Source organism: Dromiciops gliroides, chromosome 1, assembly GCF_019393635.1.
Source record: "Dromiciops gliroides isolate mDroGli1 chromosome 1, mDroGli1.pri, whole genome shotgun sequence".
In the NCBI taxonomy this organism is placed as follows: Eukaryota; Metazoa; Chordata; class Mammalia; order Microbiotheria; family Microbiotheriidae; genus Dromiciops; species Dromiciops gliroides.
Genome location: NC_057861.1, coordinates 677,294,757 through 677,316,663, shown reverse-complemented (window position 1 = coordinate 677,316,663; position 21,907 = coordinate 677,294,757). Strand labels below are relative to the sequence as shown.

Sequence of the window (21,907 nt, the reverse complement as noted above, 5' to 3'; positions counted from 1 at the left end):
TGCAGATAGACAGAGTCATGTGATTGTACCAAGACAAAATGATGTGATTGTACCAACTGGGTTCACTATAAATTAATGTTGTCTAATCTTAAGTAGGCTTTCATTGCTGTGAGGAAATTCTTTTATTCTTCCCTGATTAATTCTCTGTCACATTTTTCACAGCAGTAATTTCAAACTCTTTGTTTTATCTCCAGGAAACCTTTCTTTTTCCCTTTCCCCTTTTATCTCAGCAGAGAACCTCACTTTCCAGAGAATATGGAAGCCATCTGTCATGGTCCCCCCTCCTTCTTTCCTATGCCGAATGACCAGACTCCTTACATTGTTGTTGTATTACTTCCTCCTTTGCTCCAGTCCCTAAGGAAGAGATTTTCCTTCTCATTGTCCTTTTCGTGCTCTTTATCCCAGCTCCTCCCAGCTCCTGTGGGACCCTGTTCCCCCTCATTACCTTATTTTCAATATTTTCTTATCTACTACCTCCTGCTGTACAAAGATGCCCAAGGCTCAACTATTCTTTTCTTTTAAACACTTTTTTTTGGTGGGGCACTAAAGATTAAGTGACTTGCCCAGGGTCACACAGCTAGTAAGTGTCAAGTGTTTGAGGCCACATTTGAACTCAGGTCCTCCTGAATCCAGGGCTGGTGTTTTATCCACTACATACCCTGGGCTCATCTATTCTTCAAGCAAACAAACAAAATCCTAAATCAACCCTACCAAGTTATTGTCTTTATATCACCTCCCTTTCACAGCCAAAAGACTTACACTTATCACCTCCCTGTTTTTCAGGTGGCTTCCAATTCTACAACTCAGTTGAAATCACTCTCTGAAGATTTCTTAATTAATAAGTACAGTGCTCTTTTCTCCTTCTTCCTTCTACTTGACTTTCTTTCAAGGTTTTATAGTATTCATCACCTTCCCTTCCTAGAAATTCTTTCCTACCCTTGGCTTTTGTGACAGTTCTGGCTTGGCTCTTTTACCTGTCTGACCTCTCCTCTTTCTCTTTAGCTGGATCATCATCCACTTCTCTCCCCCCACTCCCTAGCTCTATCCCCAGCCTTTTTAACTCCCTAAAATATTATCAACTATCATTAATATCACTTACGTGCAGATGACACCCAAATCTATGCACAGACAAACTTAATGTCTGTCATGAACTCCAGTTCTATACCACCAACTATCTGATATTGTTGTTCGGTCATTTTCAGTCATATCTGACTCTTCAGTATCCCTTTTGGCATTTTCGGGCAAAAATACTGGAGTGGTTTGTCATTTCCTTCCCATTTTACATATGAGGAAACTGAGGCCAACAAAGTTAAGTCCCTTGTCCAGGGTCATACAGCTAGTAAGTGTCTGAAGTTAGATTTTAACTCAGGTTTTTCTGACTCCAGGCCTGGCACTCTATCCACTATGCCAACCAGCTGCCTCAAACTACTTGATACATTTCTCCAACTGGATGTTCCAACCACCTGATAGATAGCTCCAATTGTATGTAACATTGTTATTTCAGATCTCCCAGGTCTGAAAATGAGACCCATAATATTTCTCTTTAAGCACATTCCTTCTCTAAACTCCCTCATTTCTGTTGAAGCCACTTTCATTCTTCCAGCCACCCATATTTGCAGAGTCATCCACTCCACTTTACATTTGCTGCTCTCCCTGGTTTCTACTCCAAGGAAGAAGATGCCACCCCAGGAAAAGCTCACCCATTACCTCTAAATTCACCACCATGTTGCTAATTCACACCTTGACTGACTCGACCTCCTTCAGCTTCCTCTCCCCTATGATTGTAGGCTGGAGGGCAGAATATCAAATATCTCCCAAAGCCTTCCTTTGAAGGCAGAAACTGGGCTTTCACATCAGGTCACTTTGCATCTGCATTTGCTGCCCTGCCTGCTTTCAACTCCATGGAAAAAGATGGCTGTGCTGGGTACTGCCTAGTGTCCTGTCCCACCTCATTCCTTTTCCTATCTTCCTTTGTGTGTTGTTTCCCCTTTTAGATTATAAGCTTGTTGAGGGCAGGGGCTATCTTTCTTTTTATTGTGTCCCCAGCCTTAGCACAGCTCCTGGTACAATAGGCACTTAATAAATATTGATTGCATAGGATTGGATTTTTGACACTTCCCTTTCTTTCATCCCTCAGATCAAATAGATTGCCAAATCCTTGTTGAATTTACCTCCACAACAGCTTCTATATCTGTCCCTTCTCTTCACTCACCTCCCTAATTTAGACCCTTTTCAGCATTCAGAAGTATTATTGTGGTATCATCCTAATTGGTCTCTTTGCCTCAACTTTCTCTAATTTTTTTCTCTTCAATTCATCCTCTCCTCATCCTCCAATTCATTCATGCCAAAAATAGTATTCTTAAAACAGATCTACCATTCATTCTCCTATTCTTAAATCTTGACTTGCTTCCTGTTGCCTCTTGGCTCAAATACAAACTTCCTCCCTAGCCTGTCATTTAAAGCCTTCTAGAACCTGGCTCCCACCTACCTTTCCAGACTTCTTTCACCTCACCTCCATTCACTAGGTTTCAATCAAATCAGCCTCCTCGCTGTTCCCTGAATGTGGCTTGACACCTCCTATCTCTGTGTCTTTGAATAGGCTGGCACCTATACCTAGAATGCTGTGCTTCTTTATCTCTGCCTCTTAGAATCCTTTGCTTTGGAATTTTTAAATAGTACTGATGAGATGAACTTGTTTCTCTCTATGGCATAAGAAGGTAGTTAATTTAAAATAGTGGTAATGAAAAATTATCTATGACCTTCAGAATTGTAACTTGCTTAGGGAACCTATTGAAATAATGACAAATGACAAATGCAAACAATTCTTGGTTAGAATGGACTTTAGAAAAAGGAGAAGGGCAGCTAGGTGGCACAGTGGATAAAGCACTGGCCCTGGATTCAGAAGGACCTAAGTTCAAATCCAGCCTCAGATACTGGACACTTACTAGCTGTGTGACCCTGGACCAGTCACTTAACCTTTATTGCTCAGCAAAAAAAAGAAAAGGAGAGCTGGCCAGTAATCTTCTAATACTGCAAAACAATATGAATTTATTAAAAGACTGCTATATCACAAAGAATGGGACATGACTGAAACAACAACAACAACATTTTAGGCAGTGTTAGGCACTGGGGATGAAAAGACAAAGCACAATAAAATTAGACTATTCCTATCCTCAAACAGTTCCCATCCTAACTGGGAGACAATATGGATCCATGTAAATATAGGGAGAATAAATACAAAATAAACACAAGACAGTTAGGGAGGCAGGACACTTACAGCTGGGGTGGATGGGCAAGAAAGACTTTGTATAGAAGGTGTGGTTTGAGCTGATTTTGCCTGCCCCCACAACTGTATTTGGGAAATTGCACGATGAATTTAATGGTCCTAATTGAGTTGTCTTGAATGAAGTGAGAGGATCTATGAGGTGGAGAGAGAAGATGCAACCACATTTCAAGCATGGCAACTGGTCTATAAATGAATTGAAAAGGAATCACGTATATGGAGACTGGAAAGATATGTTAGGATCAGGCTGTGGAGGACTTTATACTTTTTTCCTAGAGGAAACAGGGCATTAGTGAAGTTTATTGAATAGGAAGGTAACATTTTCAGACTAGGGCTTGAGACAAATCATTTTGACAGAGGATGGATTAGAATGGGGAAGAGACTTGAGGAAAGATCAATTGGGAGGTCTGTGCACTGTTCCAGGTAAAAGGAATGAAGTAAGGTGGTAGCTGTGTGAGTAGTGAGAAGTAGATGGATGTGAGAAAAGAGTATGGAAATTTAGAAGGAGAGTGACTTGCCCAAGGTCATTTAAGAAGTAAATTGAAAGAGCTAAGATTGAGATCCAGGTCTGAACTCTAACTCTTACTGATGAGTCATCCTATAGATAATTTCCAAGCTGTTGCATGGTCTCCCAAACCAGTAACTTTAACTTAATTGTATAGAGTGCCTTTTGGTTCCTTTAATCATCCAACATGAGAATACTTTAAAATTGCTTTAAAACGAGCAACCTAAATTTAATCGAATATTAAGTTCTGTTCCATTAAAAGTAGTTGGTCATAGTGACATTTATATGAGACATTTGTGGGTTGGCAACATGCTGCCATATCAATCGTGCTGTGGAATCTTCTACTTGTTGAATGGTTGAATGGGGATTAATTACCTAAATTAATTTCAGTCCAGCTGTTGAAATAGTTCTGTGGTTAATATCCTAAATATAAAAATACATATTTAAAATATAGAAAAATTGCCTGTTAAATGCTTAATTTGTCTACAGCTATTCTTAATGATGTCTATGTGAATGTGAATTACTTCATGTTGAATGATAGTGTATTTGGTATCCCAGTAAGCCAAATGATGTGAATATTATTAAAAGGGAGAGAGAAGGAAGAGGGAAGAAGGCAGAGGGGAAAGGAGGGAGGGAGAGAGGGAGGGAGGGAGAGGGAGAGAGGGAGGGAGGGAGAGGGAGAGAGAGAGGGAGAGAGAGAGAGAGAGAGAGAGAGAGAGAGAGAGAGAGAGAGAGAGAGAGAGAGAGAGAGTTAGAGGGGGAGAAGAGAGAGGAGAGAAAAGAAAAAGAGGGTGAGCAAGGTAGGAGAAGGGAGGGAGGGAGAGATGAGAGTATATTAGAGTTATTGGAGAATTATATATTTTCTTAGTACCCACAACCAAAACAGAAATTTATTTCTGTAATTCTAAATGACAACTTTAGGGAAAAGCATCTAAGAATCTTTGAAAGTGATTGCATTAGAAGTTCTAAATTAACTTTCCATAGAGCTTAACTCAGGTTGGTGATGGGATAAAGCAAAGGATATTTATTTTCTAAAAAAATGAATCTTCAATTGAGTAGAATAATAGAATGAAGCAAGATTTAGAATTTGGTCAGCAATAATCTCTAGCAATTTAAGAAATATTCAGAAATAAATCTATCAGGGTACATGTGAAAGAGAATTAATTTACAGATATAAATTCACATGTGTTTAGAAAAGTGATCTATTCATCTCTAGGAATTGTTATATTGTATATCCCTAGGCTTTTCTTATACCTGTATATTTCTGAAGATGACATTGGTAACTTTTCCCTTTACAATTGAGGATTGTTGAAGACCTAACTTTGTTGCAGATGGGATAGCCTCCCTTCATTATCTTATCATTTGAACACTGTTCAGGCTCCCAGAACTTTGAAGCTACTATGTTACTCCTGGTGGCCTTGAAAGCAGCTTTGGGCACTTTCTTATGTCTGTACTATCCTGTTTGTGCTATCCTGTTTGATTTTCACCAAAGTGAGAAATATAGGCAGATGAGGCCAATAAAGACAGAGTTAGCTAGGGGAAAAGCACAACACCAGAGACCTAGGTTACAACTTTGTAGGAAATGGGGTTTGTGGCATACTGGATATTCCCCATACACTGGGGCTTAGATGGAAGCACAGTCTTTTACCGTTTCCCCAAATTCAGGCAATAGTTAATCCTTATAGTGGAAGAGTAGTTATCTCTATGCCTGGTAAAGTCATGGAAGACAGTCACTACGTATTGGTTAATTGCAACTAGAAGGCCTGTATTGTCTCATTGTTACTTTTCTTAAAAACCATTAGCCTATTATATTGTGAGTTTCTTGAAGACAGGAATTATTTTTTGCCTCTTCTTGTTTCCTCAGTGCTTGGCACAGTGCCTGGAACATAGTAAGCACTTAATAAATGCTTATTGACTGACTGTTAAGTGCACAATATATCTAGACCTTGAACAAAAACAAAGAAACAGGGAGGAGGGGATGACAGACTAGTCATTGCCTTTACATTAAAAGCACCTAGACTTTTAGGGAGTAATGTAAACCCAATCTTTTTAAGTGTTTGGGATTATGGTATGCAGTTGCCCTTTGGGATTGCTTCCTAATTAATGTGTTCCTACTGCTCCCACTTGTCTTAAATATGTCACATTAGTTTTAATCATGTTTTTATCTGAAGAACTAGTAGTCAAGGGCATCATTTTGTGAATAAAATAAGTAAATAAAACAAAGAATGTCAGAGAGATGAAAGGGGACTGAGTTTCCATAGATACCTTGGGACTTTTTCCTCTTTTAAATCCTGTTTTTGGCTGATTCTTGTTTTCCTCTTATTTCAGAGAGAGGTTTATTGTGCTCACACATTTACTAGACCAAGGCTCTGCAATTCTGAGCACCTAGGACAAGGGGCTCCTTGGCATCCAGATGGCAATGACAGTCATCACTTTGTGCCTAATCCCAAAGTACACATACAAGGAAAAGCAACACTGGCTAAATAAATAATTCAGTAGGTATGGATGACACCCACACTGCAATATGTAAGTGGAGCCAAACATGCCTTCCAGAATGTTTCTCCTTCTGCAGCCTCTGGCTCAGAGCTGCTCCAAAGATCCTCCTACTCAGATATCCATTTATATTTATAGAGCAAAAAATAAGCTCCTTCTGACAGTCAAAATTGTCTAGGAAGTTCTCTGCCTGCAAATGGCATGTTGGTTTCATATTGTCATTCTAGACCAACTCATACTTCTCAGAAAAGTCTGTGTAAGTTTGAGAACAAAAAAGGTTAAGGAAAGGTGGTTATAAAGTAACTTACTGATGAAATGGCAAAAATAAACACCCATTCGTGAATTCAGTAGCTAAGTTCAAGATGATTTCAAGAGTCATATATTTTCCCAACCACTATTTTCAGATTTAATCACAAAATAATTTGGAAAACAAAATCTTCTTCATATTCATAGTATCCCTAGGCTTTGATGGCAAGGGTTTCAAGAGCTTCTGTTTGAAAAAGTTCAGGAAAGATATAAAAGTCACTTAGAGGGAAATGTTTTTCTATTCTCATCCTATAGTGACTGATCCTGCTAGATTAATCACTGACACTCACTAGTCACATGATTCCCTTGTGACAAACAGAATGAGCAGTAACTGAAAAAGAAGTGATTTTACTAAGTGTCAATTTTATTCCAAGTTGGTGGTTTTGTTGAAGAAAACACAGGTCTTAGGAGGCTGACTCCAATGAAACATTTCCTCAACCTGAACAAAGGAAAGGCATAATGAGGCTTGACCTCAAGTCACATATCCAGAGTGTGACAAGGGGAGAACGAGTAGGTAACTTCCAAGTTTAGGAATAGACATTGGAATGACCACAAGGCCCGAGCCCCATTATGCAAACTTCAGCAAGTGATTCTATTTAGAAGAAATAGATTACCGTAGTTGGAGCTGGGGGCAGTGTATTTTGTGCTAGACTTTCGGATGATATTTTCATGGACCTGGTACCATTCATTTTCATTGTTGCATCTGAAATAAAAAACACACACGTGTTAGTGTCTGTCATTTTACTTTGATTCAAAATTGATTCAAGGTCTAAATGGGGCTTTATGAGTCATCTAAATAAAAGTTTCTTAAACTGTTGGTTGCCACCCCATATGGAGTAGTGTAATTGAATGTGGAGGCTGTGAAAAATTTGGCAACAATAAAAGGTTTCTGTATACCTATTTTATATACATATATACCTGGGGTTATGTAAAAATTTCTCGGGGTGGGGTGAGGGGGAGAAATGGGTATTGAGTGCCAAAAGTTTAAGAAGAAGCCCTGATATAAATCAACATGGTCATTTTACTCAACCCAGAAAGGTTAAGGGAGCTGTCCAAGGTGACAGAGGTAGTTAGCAGCAAAGCAAGGATTCCTATAAAATCCTCTGACTTTAAATCCAGTTTACATTAAGCATGGAGGAGGGATCCTGAGCAGAGCTGGTGGGTGCCTCAATAAGGAGTAAAATTCCTTTCCTGGAGAGTCATTCGGTGTGAGTAAAGAAACAACTGAGGAAAGAAAGGGGAAAGGGAATTCTAATGTTGACATTCAAAAGGAGAAGGGTCAGAAAGACAACAACATAGTCATCTCTCTTCCCAAATGATAATGCTGCACCTTCAATTTTCACAACACCCACTGGGGAGTACTTCAGACAATGGAAAACCTCCATCATGCAAACACTGTCTACAGAACTATCCCTCAATTAGTTACTCTGATCTTCTCCCTGAAAATGCCATCAAAAACAAACCTACAAACGCCATTTGATGAGAAACTTGTCACCTTCTCAACAACTATCAAGCTTTATGTGCTTGCTCAAATACCATACAAGATTTTTTCCTTATTTACACAGTCTAGTATTATACAGCTTTCAATTGAAAACTGTAGGTAGATACAAATTTTTAACATTTAAATGCACCTTTAAGTTTAAGTCAAATCCTATAGGTTTTAATATGAAAATGTTTAGTTATTGGGTAACTGGGAAAGACAGTCAGCCATATGTTTACAACTATTGACAAGCACTGATTATGAATTTTTTTTAGCCCGTTGAAGATAACCTGCATTATTACAGTTAGTTGTTGCTTTAAATTATTGAATCAATCAACTAACAGGCATTTATTTATTAAGCACTTACTATGTGTCAAGCAATGTGTTATGTATTGGGGACACCCCTCCCCCAATAGTTCATGCCTTGAGGATTATACATTCTAGTGAGGCAGACAACACGTACTTAAGGTGTCTTTTTTGTTGTCATTTCAGTCGTGTCTGACTCTTCATGACCCCATTTTTTCGGATGAGGAAACTGAGGCAAGCAGGGTTAAGTGACTTGTCCAGGGTCACATAGCTAGTAAGTGTATGAGGCTGGATTTGAGCTCATGAAGATGAGTCTTCCTGATTCCAAGTGCAGTGTACTATGCACTGTGTCATCTAGATGCTCACTATGTTTGTAAATTAGACCAAACCAAACACAGAGAAATGGAAAGTAATCTTAGAGTGGAAGCAGTAGGAGCTGGGGGTGGGGGTAGAGAAAGGCCTCCTGCAGAAGAAATGCTTGAGTTGAGTCTTTTTTTCAACATCTGTTTTCATATGATTTTTGGTTCCAAATTTTTCTCCCTCCCTCCTTTCCCTCCCCCCTCCCCAAGACATAAAGCAATATGATATAAGTTATATATGTACAATCACATTAAACATATTTCTACATTAGTCATGTTGCGAAAGAAGAATCAGAACACAAGGGGAAGATCTCAAAAAGAAAAAAAACAACCAAAAAGTAGAAACAGTATGGTTCAATCTGCATTCAGAATCCACAGTTCTTTTTTCTGGATGTGGAGAGCATTTCCCATCATGAGTTCTTTGGAATTGTTTTGGATCATTGCTCTGTTGAGAAGAGCCAAGTCTATTACAGTTGATCAGCACACAATGTTGCAGTTACTGTGTACAATGTTCTCCTGGTTCTGCTTAATTCACTCAACATCAGTCCTCTTAAGTCATTCCAGGTTTTTCTGAAATCTGCCTGCTCATCATTTCTTACAGCACAATAGTATTCCATTACATTCATAATACCACAACTATTTCAGCCATTCCCTAATTGATGGGCATTTCTTTGACTTCCAATTCTTTGCCATGACAAAGAGAGCTGCTGTAAACATTTTTGTACACGTGGGTCCTTTTCCCTTTTCTATGATCTCTTTGGGATACAGACCTAGTAGTGGTATTACTGGGTCAAAGGGTATGTACAGTCCCATAGCCCTTTGGACATAGTTCCAAATTGCTCTCCAGAATAGTTGGAGTTTGAGTTGAGTCTTAAGAAAATTCAGGAGTTCCTAAGAGTCTGAGCTTAGGAGGCAGAACATAATTAAGAATCAAGATCATTGGAAACTTTTTATAGTTTGGAGCCTCCCTGTTCGTAGTGGTTGCCACAGTAGGAGAGAGGGTGGCCTTGAAATGGTGCAATTCCTATTTAGTCAGATTCTTTCTGGAGCTGAGAGTGAACAGCACCTTCAAGCTCTTCATTATTTGACTTGCACCATGTCTTCACTTGTCAAACCAATCAATACATCAGAGAAGTATCTAGGTGTTAACAAGGTAGGAAAGACTGATCTCCCTGTTGGTCTCCCCTTGTCACTTTCCAGGCTTACTAGATCAGTCATCACTTGCTTGAAATGCAACCTGTCTAGAGGTTTCTGGAAAGAACACTCATTGCTGGATCTGCACAGAAAGAGTATTGACAAAGAAAAACAAATGAAGAGAATCTTTCACTACTCCCTCAAGCTAGAATATTCCTAGATCACTTAATAACGTAGGGAAATACTACATCAACAGTTTGGTAAGTACTTTATTGCAAATTTTGTGTACAATTTACTTAGATTTCAGACTTTTTTATTCCTGTTAACTTTGGAACATTAGTCCATCTATTCCCAGAATTTACATGCTTTATTACCAAAAGGAGAACTTAGAGTTTTGTATTTGTATCTACTTGTATGTTGTTGTTTTAGACTCTCTGTGCCCTTATTTGAGGTTTTCTTGCCAAAGATACTGGAGTGGTTTGCCATTTCCTTCTCCAGCTCATTTTACAGATGAGGAAACCAAGGCAAACAGGGTTAAATGACTTGTCCAGGGTTACACAGCTAGTAAGTATCTTTGAACTAGGGTCTTCCTGACTCCAAGCCTGGTGCTCTACAGTACATGTAAGCTTACTCCTTAAGGCCAGGGACTGCTTTTATGTGACCCTAGTCTAGTGGATGCTTTAAAAATGCTTGTTGAATGGAATTGTTGACATGTACTGGTGAGACAGTACTATAGTTTATAGCCAAAGGAAGAAGGCAGGGTAACACCCTGAAGAAGGCAACTGGCCCAGAGCCTTTTAAGAAGGATTCTTTTCTTGTTATACATTGAGAAAAAGTTAGACATGACAGTGTCAATTACTGCATTTTTCTTTTTAAATGATACAACATCTAGGAAAAATTCATCTGGATTAAAACCAATCCATGTCATGTCAAATTTATTTTCCTGTTGCAAACTTATGGTTTTGCAAGACTGTAGAAAAGGTTGTTTTCTAAAAAGCAAATGGTCATTTCTTTCAATCAAGAGTTATAAATCATATTTTCAAGTGTTTAAAGATACTGCCATGAGTGAACAGATAAGCGCAGTAACAAGGTAACATGAAAGATTCTGGTTTTCTAATAATGGAAAGATAGATTGTTATTAGAGAACAAAAGCCTGTTTATTGACCAAGTAGGAAAACAAAACAAGGAAAGGGAAATGGGAAAAAATAATCTCTTCTGAGGAAACTGAAACTCATGGAAAAATTTAGATTTCCAAAGACAAGTAGGAAAGATGGAAAAAAGGGTGGCTACCTGAAGATGAATATAAAAGACCGGCACTTTTGTAAAAGGATAGTGTCAGAATTCTGAAGCTTGGAAAAAAGCTTAAGCTAGGGAATATAATAAACATGATAAAAAGATTTTTTGGGGGGGCCAAGAGAAAATTAAATTAGGGATAGGTTTGTTGGCAGTAGTGGATGGGAAAGTGATAATAAAAAAGACAACAGAATGAAGGCAGAACTACTCAGTTGTTTGAGGAAACTGTAGTATAGGACAGAGAGATTGCTAAACCTGAAGACAGGAAGACTAAGGTTTAAATCTTGCCTCAGGTCTTTCTAGTTTTGTGCCTCTTTGCAAGTCACCTAACCTCTTTCTGTTTCAGTTTTCCCTTTTGTAAAATGGGGATAATATTAGGACTTATTTCATAAACTTATAATGAGGATGAACTGAAATATTATATGCAATGTGCAAAACTGTGTAAAACTTTGTGTTATGTGAGCTATTATTACTAGGAAAGAGAACATTCTTTAGACTCAAATGATAGAACTAAAATTGAACAGGTAGTTGAAAACTGAGATGAGGAAAGAAATGGTAAGAGAACACATTTGTCTTCAGGAATAATTATTTACATTTGTGGAGGACTTTAAGCTTTTTAAAGCATTTTTTTTGCAGGGCAATGAGGGTTAAGTGACTTGCCCAGGGTCATACAGTTAGTAAGTGTCAAGTGTCTGAGGCCAGATTTGAACTCAGGTCCTCCTGAATCCAGGGCTGGCGCTTTATCCACTGTGCCACCTAGCTTCCCTGGCATTTTATTTATAACAATTTTGTCAGGTAGGTTACTGCAAGTGTTATTATCTCCATTTTACAGATGTGGGATCTAAGACTCTAAGAGGTTAAGTGATTTGCCCATAAGCATATTTGAATCCAAGTTTCCTGACTCCAAGTGCAGCACTCTTCCCACTATGCCACACTTTCTCTCAATGAATTTGATTCACCAGGTTCAGATGAAATAAGTGCCAAAATGTTTAAAGAATTGGCAGAACTGATTTTGGGGCCGTTGGCAATTTTAAAAATCCATAGAGGAGTGGTTAGCATTTTCCATATGTTTTAAAAAAGGAAGAGGGTAGAGTCAATCCAGTGGGCTATACTTCAATTCTAAACATATTATGGTATGGTTTGTAAGAATTTACTACTCAAAGGGAAGCAATGATCACAAATAGTTTCATCCTTTATTTGGTTCATTATAATTTTCAGGGAGTTTGCATGTGTCAAACTGTTAATTTCCTTTTAAATTCTTCCATAGCTCTTATTTCTTTCCCAATTAACATTTTTTTTTATCTCCGTGAAAAACAACAACTCTTGCTTCATTACTTCTAGGAAATCTAGTTTAAATTGTGCTCAAGCTATATTTTTTTTGGAAGCTTTACTTTTTGGTTTTGGAAACATTCCCTTCTTTTGGGTTTGAGCAACCCTATCACCATAATAGCTTTTTATGGTGGGATTTTTCTTTTGTGTGCTCATTCTTCCTATCAATTTTCTGACTTTGAACCCTGTGCTAGGACAAGTCACTATGCACTTCTAGAGGGAATATTTTGGCTGAGCTCTTGAAGGGTCCTGTGGCTACTTTCTTGGAATAACGAGTACCGTTATCCCATGACAGAGTCGTGTTGAGCTGGGGATCTTTAGCTTTTAGTATTCCCAAAGCAGTCTGACACTGTATAAAATCTAGTTACTGACCTCCTTGCTTGAACCCTATCAGTTCCTGACCTGGGTTTGGGTCTCAGAAACACACCTATGGGTTTGCTCCTGATTAGACTGCCAGTGTATTGCTGTTGGGCTCAGCCACTATCAGCTATTTAGAAAGCTTACCTGGTTCAGAGTAACAGAAATATAGGCTTAGTTGGGTTTGAGCCAATCATAACTCTTACAGCAAGGAGAGCCATAACTAGGGTGGGACAATTTAGACTTTGCCATAAGCACCTCTAAAGTTATAGGGCTTGTTGAAAAGACAGTCCCAGGTGGGAAGGATTGGCTATGGGATTCCAGACTACTGAATGTGGGAGGGATAGGATCTGGGTAACATGGCTTATTTGGTCTGGTCCAGACAAAGGTGACCAGGAAAGTTAGAAATAGGCATCTTCTCTTCCAAAGGGCTCATTTGGGTTCCAATATCCTAGGGCAAGGTTGGAAAGAGCATGGTAATGGGAATGGCTAATAGCCAATGAACTTCTGCTTCATGGATGTACAAGGTCCTTCAGATGTATGTGGTAGAAAGCATGAGGTTTCCAGGCCACCAAATAACATTCTTTTTTTAAAAAAATTAATTAATTTTTTTTTTTGGTGAGGCAATTGGGGTTAAGTGACTTGCCCAAGGTCACACAGCTAGTTAAGTGTTAAGTGTCTGAGGCCGGATTTGAACTCAGGTACTCCTGAATCCAGGACTGGTGCTCTATCCACTGCGCCATCTAGCTGTCCCCAAATAACATTCTTGGGAACAGGGTAACAACTATCTCTTATCCTTTTCAATTTGGCCCTGGACTAGAATTTCATACTGGGGTCAAACAGTGCCCTACCCCAGGGTAAAGTGGTCATTATTAGAAGATTAATTAAGCAGCCATACCCTAATGCCTGAGGATAGGGCATCTGATTAGCAATATAGCAGGGGTGTGCTGGTAAATGTTTAACAACCAGCTTTCTGAAGAAAATATGTACAACATATTTTTTAATTTAATCTTCATTATTAACATTTTCTGCATTAATTTTTTTTTTTGCGGGACAATGGGGGTTAAGTGACTTGCCCAGGGTCACACAGCCAGTAAGTGTCAAGTGTCTGAGACCAGATTTGAACTCAGGAACTCCTGAATCCAGGGCCGGTGCTTTATCCACTGCGCCACCTAGCCGCCCCCTTCTCCATTAATTTTTAAAGTCTAGATTATAAATAAAGTCTAGATCGATAAATAAAACAATAAATCAAGCCCTAATTAATATTTAACAATTTCTGAGGTGTAAATGCTCACTGAAAATTTAACAATTGTCTCTTGGTGAGCTGGCAAAAGCCATTACTAGTACACCCCATGCCATTGAAATGATGTTTCTGTAGTCTTCTGAGGATCTTGACCTTTTCCTCCTAGGTCTAGGGCTCCTTGAAGAGTGATAAGAGAAGACAGGTAACTGGGGGCCAGGCAATATCACGAGGTGGGAGTATAGTGGGTGAGGGCCTGTGCCTCTCTTTCTTCCATACTCGATGTGGTGACACTTCCTTTTGCCACTCCCTTGTAACATACATGATGGTGGTAAGAAGGAGCAGACATGTATCTGCTTGATTTAGGTTGGGTTGGAACCAAAGCTTTAAACTCCTACTCCTACTGCTTCTGTCCTCAGATGAGGGATTATGGTCCTTTGTTGCTTCACTGACTAAAGCTTAGCCTTACTCTCAGGACCAAGAGGTACCTGAAGGTGCAATTGTGAGTAGACAGTTACACTGTGATAGTTTTGCTGTTGTTCAGTCATTTCAGTCATGTCTGTCTCTTGGTGACTCCATTTGGGGTTTTCTTGGTAGAGATACTGGAGTGGTCTACCATTTCTTTCTCCAGCTCATTTTACAGATGAAAAACTGAGGCAAACAGGGTTAAATGACTTGCCTAGGGTAACATAGCTATTAAGTGCTTGAAGCTGGATTTGAACTCAGATTTTACTGACTCAAGGACTGACACTCTATCCACTGTGCCACCCAGCTGCCCTGTTCAGCATTACCTTAATATAATTTTACTCTTGAGAAGTATATACTTTGTATTTTTCCAATGCATTACATTTTCCTTCACAACAAGCAGCCCATTTTGCTTTTTTATCATTACCAACATTTTTTGCTTTTAAATTTAGTTGGTCAAATGTATTCATGACTGCTCTAGTCATTTCTAACACTGTGGTGACCCTAATCATTTCAAGGCTGCAATCTAGTCATCTTTTATTCCAGCAGCCTTTACCTTTTACAAGCAGTGTATTTATTAAGACCACATTTGGGCCAAACTGCTTTACCATCTGTTTCTGACAAACAGAAGAATCTCCAGAACCTATTATTATATTGCCCAAATGACCAATCATACACAGCAATAAACCTTCACCTTCCTAACCTCAGCTAACCCAAGATCTATTACTGAGTGTAAACAGAATACTTGTATTTCAAAACTACCAAAAAGAATCTCTAACAAAATTCTTCTTTTACTTGTGGAACATAAGTAGCACAACTTGAATCTCCATTATCAGTCAATAATTTTCTTGAACAATTAATTACATTAATCTTTTCTTTCCCTTCCAGAACCCCAAATTTCTTTAGCATTTTTTAATAAGTCATTTTCACTAAATAAAAATAACATCTAAAGGAATGCTTTTCTCAAAACAGGTAAAGAATTTATTTTGGCTTCTTTTGAGTCTATTTAATGCAGGCAATAAATAACTTGAGATATGAAGCTTTTCTTATAAACAAATACTTTGGTTGATTTCAGATTTAGTAACAATATATGTCTTCTAATTGGTACTGATGTTCTTCCTAAGAACTTGATGGCTCTCTGAAATATCAGAAGAGTCAATTTAGTATTTCAATTTAAATCAGAAATTGGAGATTCAAGGTGCTTATTTGTTTTTTCTTCCCCACAATTTATTTATTTAGCAGTAATTGCTTTCTAAATGGGTGATTTTGTGATCAGTAGCCACATTGGAAAAATGAAAGGCATATACCTCACACAAAACTTATATGCCTGAACACAAATTTACTCAGATTAAATCTTGGGATAAATAAGCTGGTTCTTAGTTTTATAGCAAGATAAAGGAACTCAGCTATTGAATGAGTACCTAGGCCCTTTCACATAAAAGCCTATTGCATCAGGGCTCTGGGGTTCTGGCTTTGGGCTCACTTCGAATCCCACTGGTCTAAGAGCCTAAAGCCAGGATGCAGGTCAATGAATAAAGTAGAAGCCCAGAGATAGAATCTTCATGCATTCTACTATGTGCAGGAGAAAATTCAGCTTTCTAAGTGGGCTATAAAATTCTGATCAATCTTTTCATTCAAAAACTAAGGGACCTAGCTCAGGGTTGGGATGTTTGATCCTTGTCTTACTCAAGACGTTGGGCTGAGGTGTATGGAATCTCATCATCTTTACCTTCTGACAACAAGGGGAATGATCCCTCTGCAACATGATCATTGTACATATAGCTATAGCTCCTTGCAAGTTTGGAAAAGGGGTCTGAGCCTCATGGCTCAGCAATACAAGGTTAGCAAATTGAATAAAACAAAACAAAACAAAACAAAAATCCAACCAAAAACCCCAGTACCCAAAACATTCTACCTTACTCTAAAGGTGTTATTAAGTCTGCTCAGGGCCTAAATGTATGCCATTTTTTCACTCCAAAACCAAGATACAAAGTGAAAACCATGTTTTACACATTCAGAACTTTTGTGTGGTATTTCATATGTTAAGGTTTCTTACATCTAGAGCTTGATAAGCCAGCAAGTACAGAAGGCTAAAGATGCTGTTAGAATCATGACTAGCATTACTGTAGCTCTGTCCAACATAAAAACAAACTCTCCTTCCATACCTGCCTCCTCTCCCCCCCCCACCTAACCAATGGCTATCACCAAAATACTTTATATGTTGTTATTTATGTTGAAATCTTTATTAAGGAATACAGGAAATTCCAACTATACATTTGAGATGACTTATTTTGGGGGTCTCTTCTTCAGATCTTCCCTTGTTTGGTGTCTACGGACTACTGAATGTCAGTAATGAATTTAGCATGCAGAGGATGTAGGCATGATTTCATTCTAAAGCACCAAATTAGACATGCTTTTTTTCCATTAATTTATACTTTGCAATTGAACAAATTCTGAAGGATTATTTACTAGCACTTCTAGGAGTAAGATACCTCTGGGAGTTTTTGGAATAAGTTAAGATGCTATTAACTTCCACTTTCCCTTTGTCTTCAGTTTTCCCTGAAAACATGTGACAGACTATAGCATGAATACATTATCAATTTCTATATTGCCACCCAGAGAGAATGTAATCATTTGTGATCCAGTTCCCTGGATGAATAGATAACTTTTGCTGATAGTGTCCTAGGCTGTAAAGAACAAGTATCGTAACCATTTTTAACTTGAAAACCCTTTACAAAATTCTTAAAGACAAGATTATTCTAATGTGAAAGTGCAAAAAAAAGAAACATCATGAAACAGAACTTTTCAAAGCACAAAGGACACGAGAATAGACTCAGGTAGTCAGGCAAAATTAAGAAATGAGGTACACTATTAAAAACCAGAGGAATCTGGAGTCCCCTTTGAAAAATAAAACAAAAGACAGAGAAATAAAGAAAATTCACATATATATGGTTCATATTTCAAAATAGGGAAGCCTTAATAGATTAAAACTACACCATGACTCTTGGGATACCCTGTATAACAATTTAAAAAATAGGGTAAAATAATGGAAATTATCAGTTGTGTGAACATTTATTTCAATTTTGTGACTTTATATAGATTATTAAATAGTTTTAAAATAAAATCAAACCTTTTATTTTCTTAAGTGCTGAGTTTATTGTTGTGGTATTTTGTTACCTTTGTAAGATAATTTCACCACAGAATCTATAAGCTGTACAAGCTGATCATTGGGCAATAATCAATCAATCAATAAACATTTATTAAGCTCTTGTGTATCAGGGATCTTTAGCAGCAAGGGATGGGCTTAAAAAGTTTATAAAAGTACATTTATCTTGGCACAAATGTCCCCTCTTCTGCTTGAGATAATCCTCCTTTTAAAAATAATTTAATATACAGTAGAAACAAGTGTTCTGATTGTTCACATCATGGATCAGTTCTTGTTTGATATGTCTTTCCAATTTTGGATTGTTCTTCCTGACTCCTGCTTCTCATCACTTAGTAATTTTCCTGTTAGTGACTGCTTTCCTACTAGGAGGTCTCTGAAAAGTGTCAAGTTTCCCAACTTTACATATCAGTCTTCTTTGGTGCTATCCTATCAAATTATCTCTTAAAACTAGAGATTAGCACTTCACTTGAATGTAATGATAATTTTATTCTCTTCTACCAGTTGGATAATATATTCAAGTGAATAATGACGATGTTTCTTTTAAGCATACTGGTGGATTCATTAAACTTATGACATATTGATGAGACATGTCTAATACTGTGTCATGGTATTCTTTGATTTTTAAAAAAATCCACTTTTCAGTTTCAGTTCGGATGAGAGATTTGCAATTCATCTGAACATTTTGAGCCTTCATTTTTAGTGTGGGATAAAGAATAATTGCCCATCTCCATTCATAGTTAGCCAGCAATAATGAAATCCCTCACAAATTTTAATGTACTTACAGACCTTACAAATGGAAAAAATGTTGATTTTCTCTGCAATAGTGGTGGGTAGTTTGTTGATTTTCTGGAAAAAAAGCCTATCTTCCTCACACACAGCCAATCTGTTGCCAAGCCCATAATATCTCCCTTATAGGTCCCCTTCTCTCTATTCTCACGGCCACTATACCCTTATCAATTCACCCCAGGACAATAGTCTTCTAGTAGGTCTTCTTACCTCAAGTCTCTTTCCATTCTAAACCATCCTCCACTTAAGTGCCAAAGTTATTTTCCTAAAGTTTAAGTTTGATTATGTAACACTCCTCTATGATATTCAATAAATTCTGGTGATTCTATGTTATCTCCAGGATCAGATATAAAATCCTCTTTTACTGCGGGGTACCACCCCACACGTATAAAATTGGCTAATATGCCTAAAAAAGAAAATGACAAATGCTGGAGGGGAATGTGGAAAAATTGGGACACTAATACACTATTGGTGGAGTTGTGAATTGGCCCAAGCATTCTGGAGAACAAAAGGAACCATGCTCAAAGGGCTATAAAAGTGTACATACTCAGCATTAGGTCTGTATCCTAAAAAGATCAAAGGAAAAAGGAAAAGACCTATTTGTACAAAATATTTATAGCAGCTCTTTTTCTGATGGCAAGAATAAGAAATTGGTTGCCCATCAGTTGGGGAATGGTTGGTTGAACAAATTGTGGTATATGACTGTGATGGAATACTATTGTGCTATAAGAAATGATGAGCAAGATGGTTTCAGAAAAATCTGAGAAGACTTATATGAACTGATACAAAGTGAAGTGAGAAGAACCAGAAGAACATTGTACACAGGAACAGTAACTGTGAATGACTTAGCTCTTCTTAGCAATAAAATGATCCAAGACAATCCTAAAGGACCCATTATGAAAACTGCTCTCCACCTCCAGAAGAGAGAACTGATGAACTCTGAGTGAAGAGTGAGCATTTTTCTCACTTTTTTATGATTTTAAATTTTTTGGTAACATGGATAATATAGAAATATGTTTTGTATGATTTCACATGTGTAATTGATATCACATTGCATTCTCAATGGGTAGGAGAGGTGCTGGAGGGAAGGAGAGAATTTGGAACTCAAAAAAAAGAATGTTAGAAAAATCTTCTCTTGCTTTTAAAGTTCTTCACATCCTGGCCCCCTTCTTACCTTTCCAATATTCTTACTCTTAACTCTTCTCATCAAACTATCATTTAATGACACTGGATTTTTACTGATCCTCACATATAACACTCCACCTCTGACTATGTGCCTTCTCATTGGCTCTTCTTCATCTCTATAATACTCTCCCTTCTCCCTTCCACTTACTAGTTTTCTTTACTTGTTCAAGACTCAGTTCAAATCTCACCTGCAAGAGGTCTTCCTTGGGTCTTATCACTGCTCATGCCTTCCCTCTTGTTTCCCCCTCCATTTACACTGTATATCTCTTGCGTGCACATTTTTTGCATATTGTATGATCCATTAGAATGTGAGATCTTTGATGGCAAAGACCATGCTTTTGGCTTTCTTTGTATCTCCAGTATTTAGCACAGTGCCTGCTATATAGTTAGTTCTTAATAAATGATTGTTGACTAACAATGTTCTATTGGAATGACTTGGGTTTCAATTCTTGAATCAACCCAGCTTCTCAGCACATAGAAGGTATTCACTAAATGTTGAATTGGGAAAGGGTGGCAAGTGGTCTAGTTTAGAAATAAGACAACTATTTCTTGATATTTCTGCACTTTGAAAGGGAGCAATAAACAGTGAGGTATCAGTCTTGGAATTTTCTACCAGCTAGGAATCTTTTAATAATCATGATGGATATATCCCTAGGAATTTGCCAGGCTTGTGTGTGATTGTATTCTAATACTGCCAATCTTCCAACTGGATTAAAACCATTTAGGTATTAAATATATATAGCATTCCATTTTTGCTGGTTCTAAATTAAAATTCTTTCTCTTTGTAATGATGACATGATTTGCTGTGTTTTTTTTATTACCATCTTAATCTCTGCAAAGCTAAATTCTAGGTAATAGCCTTTAGGGTCAATACATTGTATATGCTAGGTGCTCAATAAATACCTGTCAGCTGAGCTTTTTATGTTCATTATCATTGAATTTATTCTATTAAATCTTGCAATGTAGAAAGGGGAGAGCAGCAATGAAATCTAACTGAATTAAATTCATCATGTGAATGAGTGAGGGGTAGAGAATAGACATTTATACAGCACCTGCTCTGTACCAAGTACCATGCTAAGTGCCTTACAAATATCATCTGACCATAAGAAAAAAACATACTTCATTGCTAAAAATGCCTATTATTGGTTTAAGTAAAGGTACTAAGACCAATCTGTCAACAGCGTGGGTCATAATGGTACTTTATGGCTGGGCTCCTATGTCTACCCATTATTATCCATATAACATCTGCTTAAATCTTGAAGAAATTTTCTGATCTGTGTACCAAAAATACCACACTGAAAAGACAGTGCTGATTTGTCTGCTGATCACCTTAAAAGCCTGGTTTTCTGACAAGTAAGATAAAAATAATTCAGTTTCACACTATATGGTAGGCAACTACAGAAGGAAATCCTGCCAACAATTGCCTGAGTAAGTCACAGTGTTGAGTTGTCTCTGGTAAGCAAAGCATGAGATACTAATGGAAGGCAAAATGAAGAAACTATAAAGCTGCAATTCAGTTGTATTTAACTTAAATTTATTATTTACTTTAAACAGTCTTTTTTTGCAGGGCAATGAGGGTTAAGTGACTTGCCAAGGGTCACACACCTAGTAAGTGTCAAGGGTCTGAGGCCCGATTTGAACTCAGGTCCTCCTGAATCCAGGGCTGGTGCTTTATCCACTGCACCACCTAGCTGCCCCCTATTTTAAACATTCTTTTAAAAAATTTCTTGAGTTCCAAATTCTATCCCTCTCTCTTAACCCTCCCTATCCACCGAGAAGGTAAACAATGTGATATCAATTATACATGTGAAATCATGCAAAACATTTCCATGTTAGCCATGTTGCAAAAAAAGCAGGTGAAAAAAATTATGCTTCAATTTGCACTCAGAGATCATCTGTTCTCTCTCTGGAAGTGGATAGCATTTTTCATCATGAGTTCTTTAGGACTGCCCTGGACCACTGTATTGATCAGAATAACTAAGTTTTTCACAGCTGATCATCATTACAGTATTGCTATTACTGCTGGTTCTGCTCACTTCACTTTGCATCAGCTTCATATAAGTCTTCCCATGTTTTTCTGAAACCATCTTGATCATCATTTCTTACAGTACAATAGTATTACATCACAATCATATGCCACAACTTGTTCAACCATTCCCCAATTGATGGGCATCTCATCAGTTTCCAATTCTTTTCCACCACAAAAGAGCCGCCATTAAT

General features: G+C 37.8%; 1 protein-coding gene across 5 annotated transcripts in view; it reads right to left on the bottom strand.

Moving 5' to 3' along the window:
- The window catches only part of DOCK3 (dedicator of cytokinesis 3), a 529,377-nt gene that overhangs the window by 123,487 nt on the left and 383,983 nt on the right, over positions 1-21,907 (bottom strand). For all 5 annotated transcript variants that reach the window (XM_043985259.1, XM_043985293.1, XM_043985275.1 and 2 more), the window contains exon 13: positions 7,202-7,290. In XM_043985259.1, the coding sequence (XP_043841194.1) occupies positions 7,202-7,290 (89 nt within the window). The remainder of the gene's footprint in view (positions 1-7,201; positions 7,291-21,907) is intronic.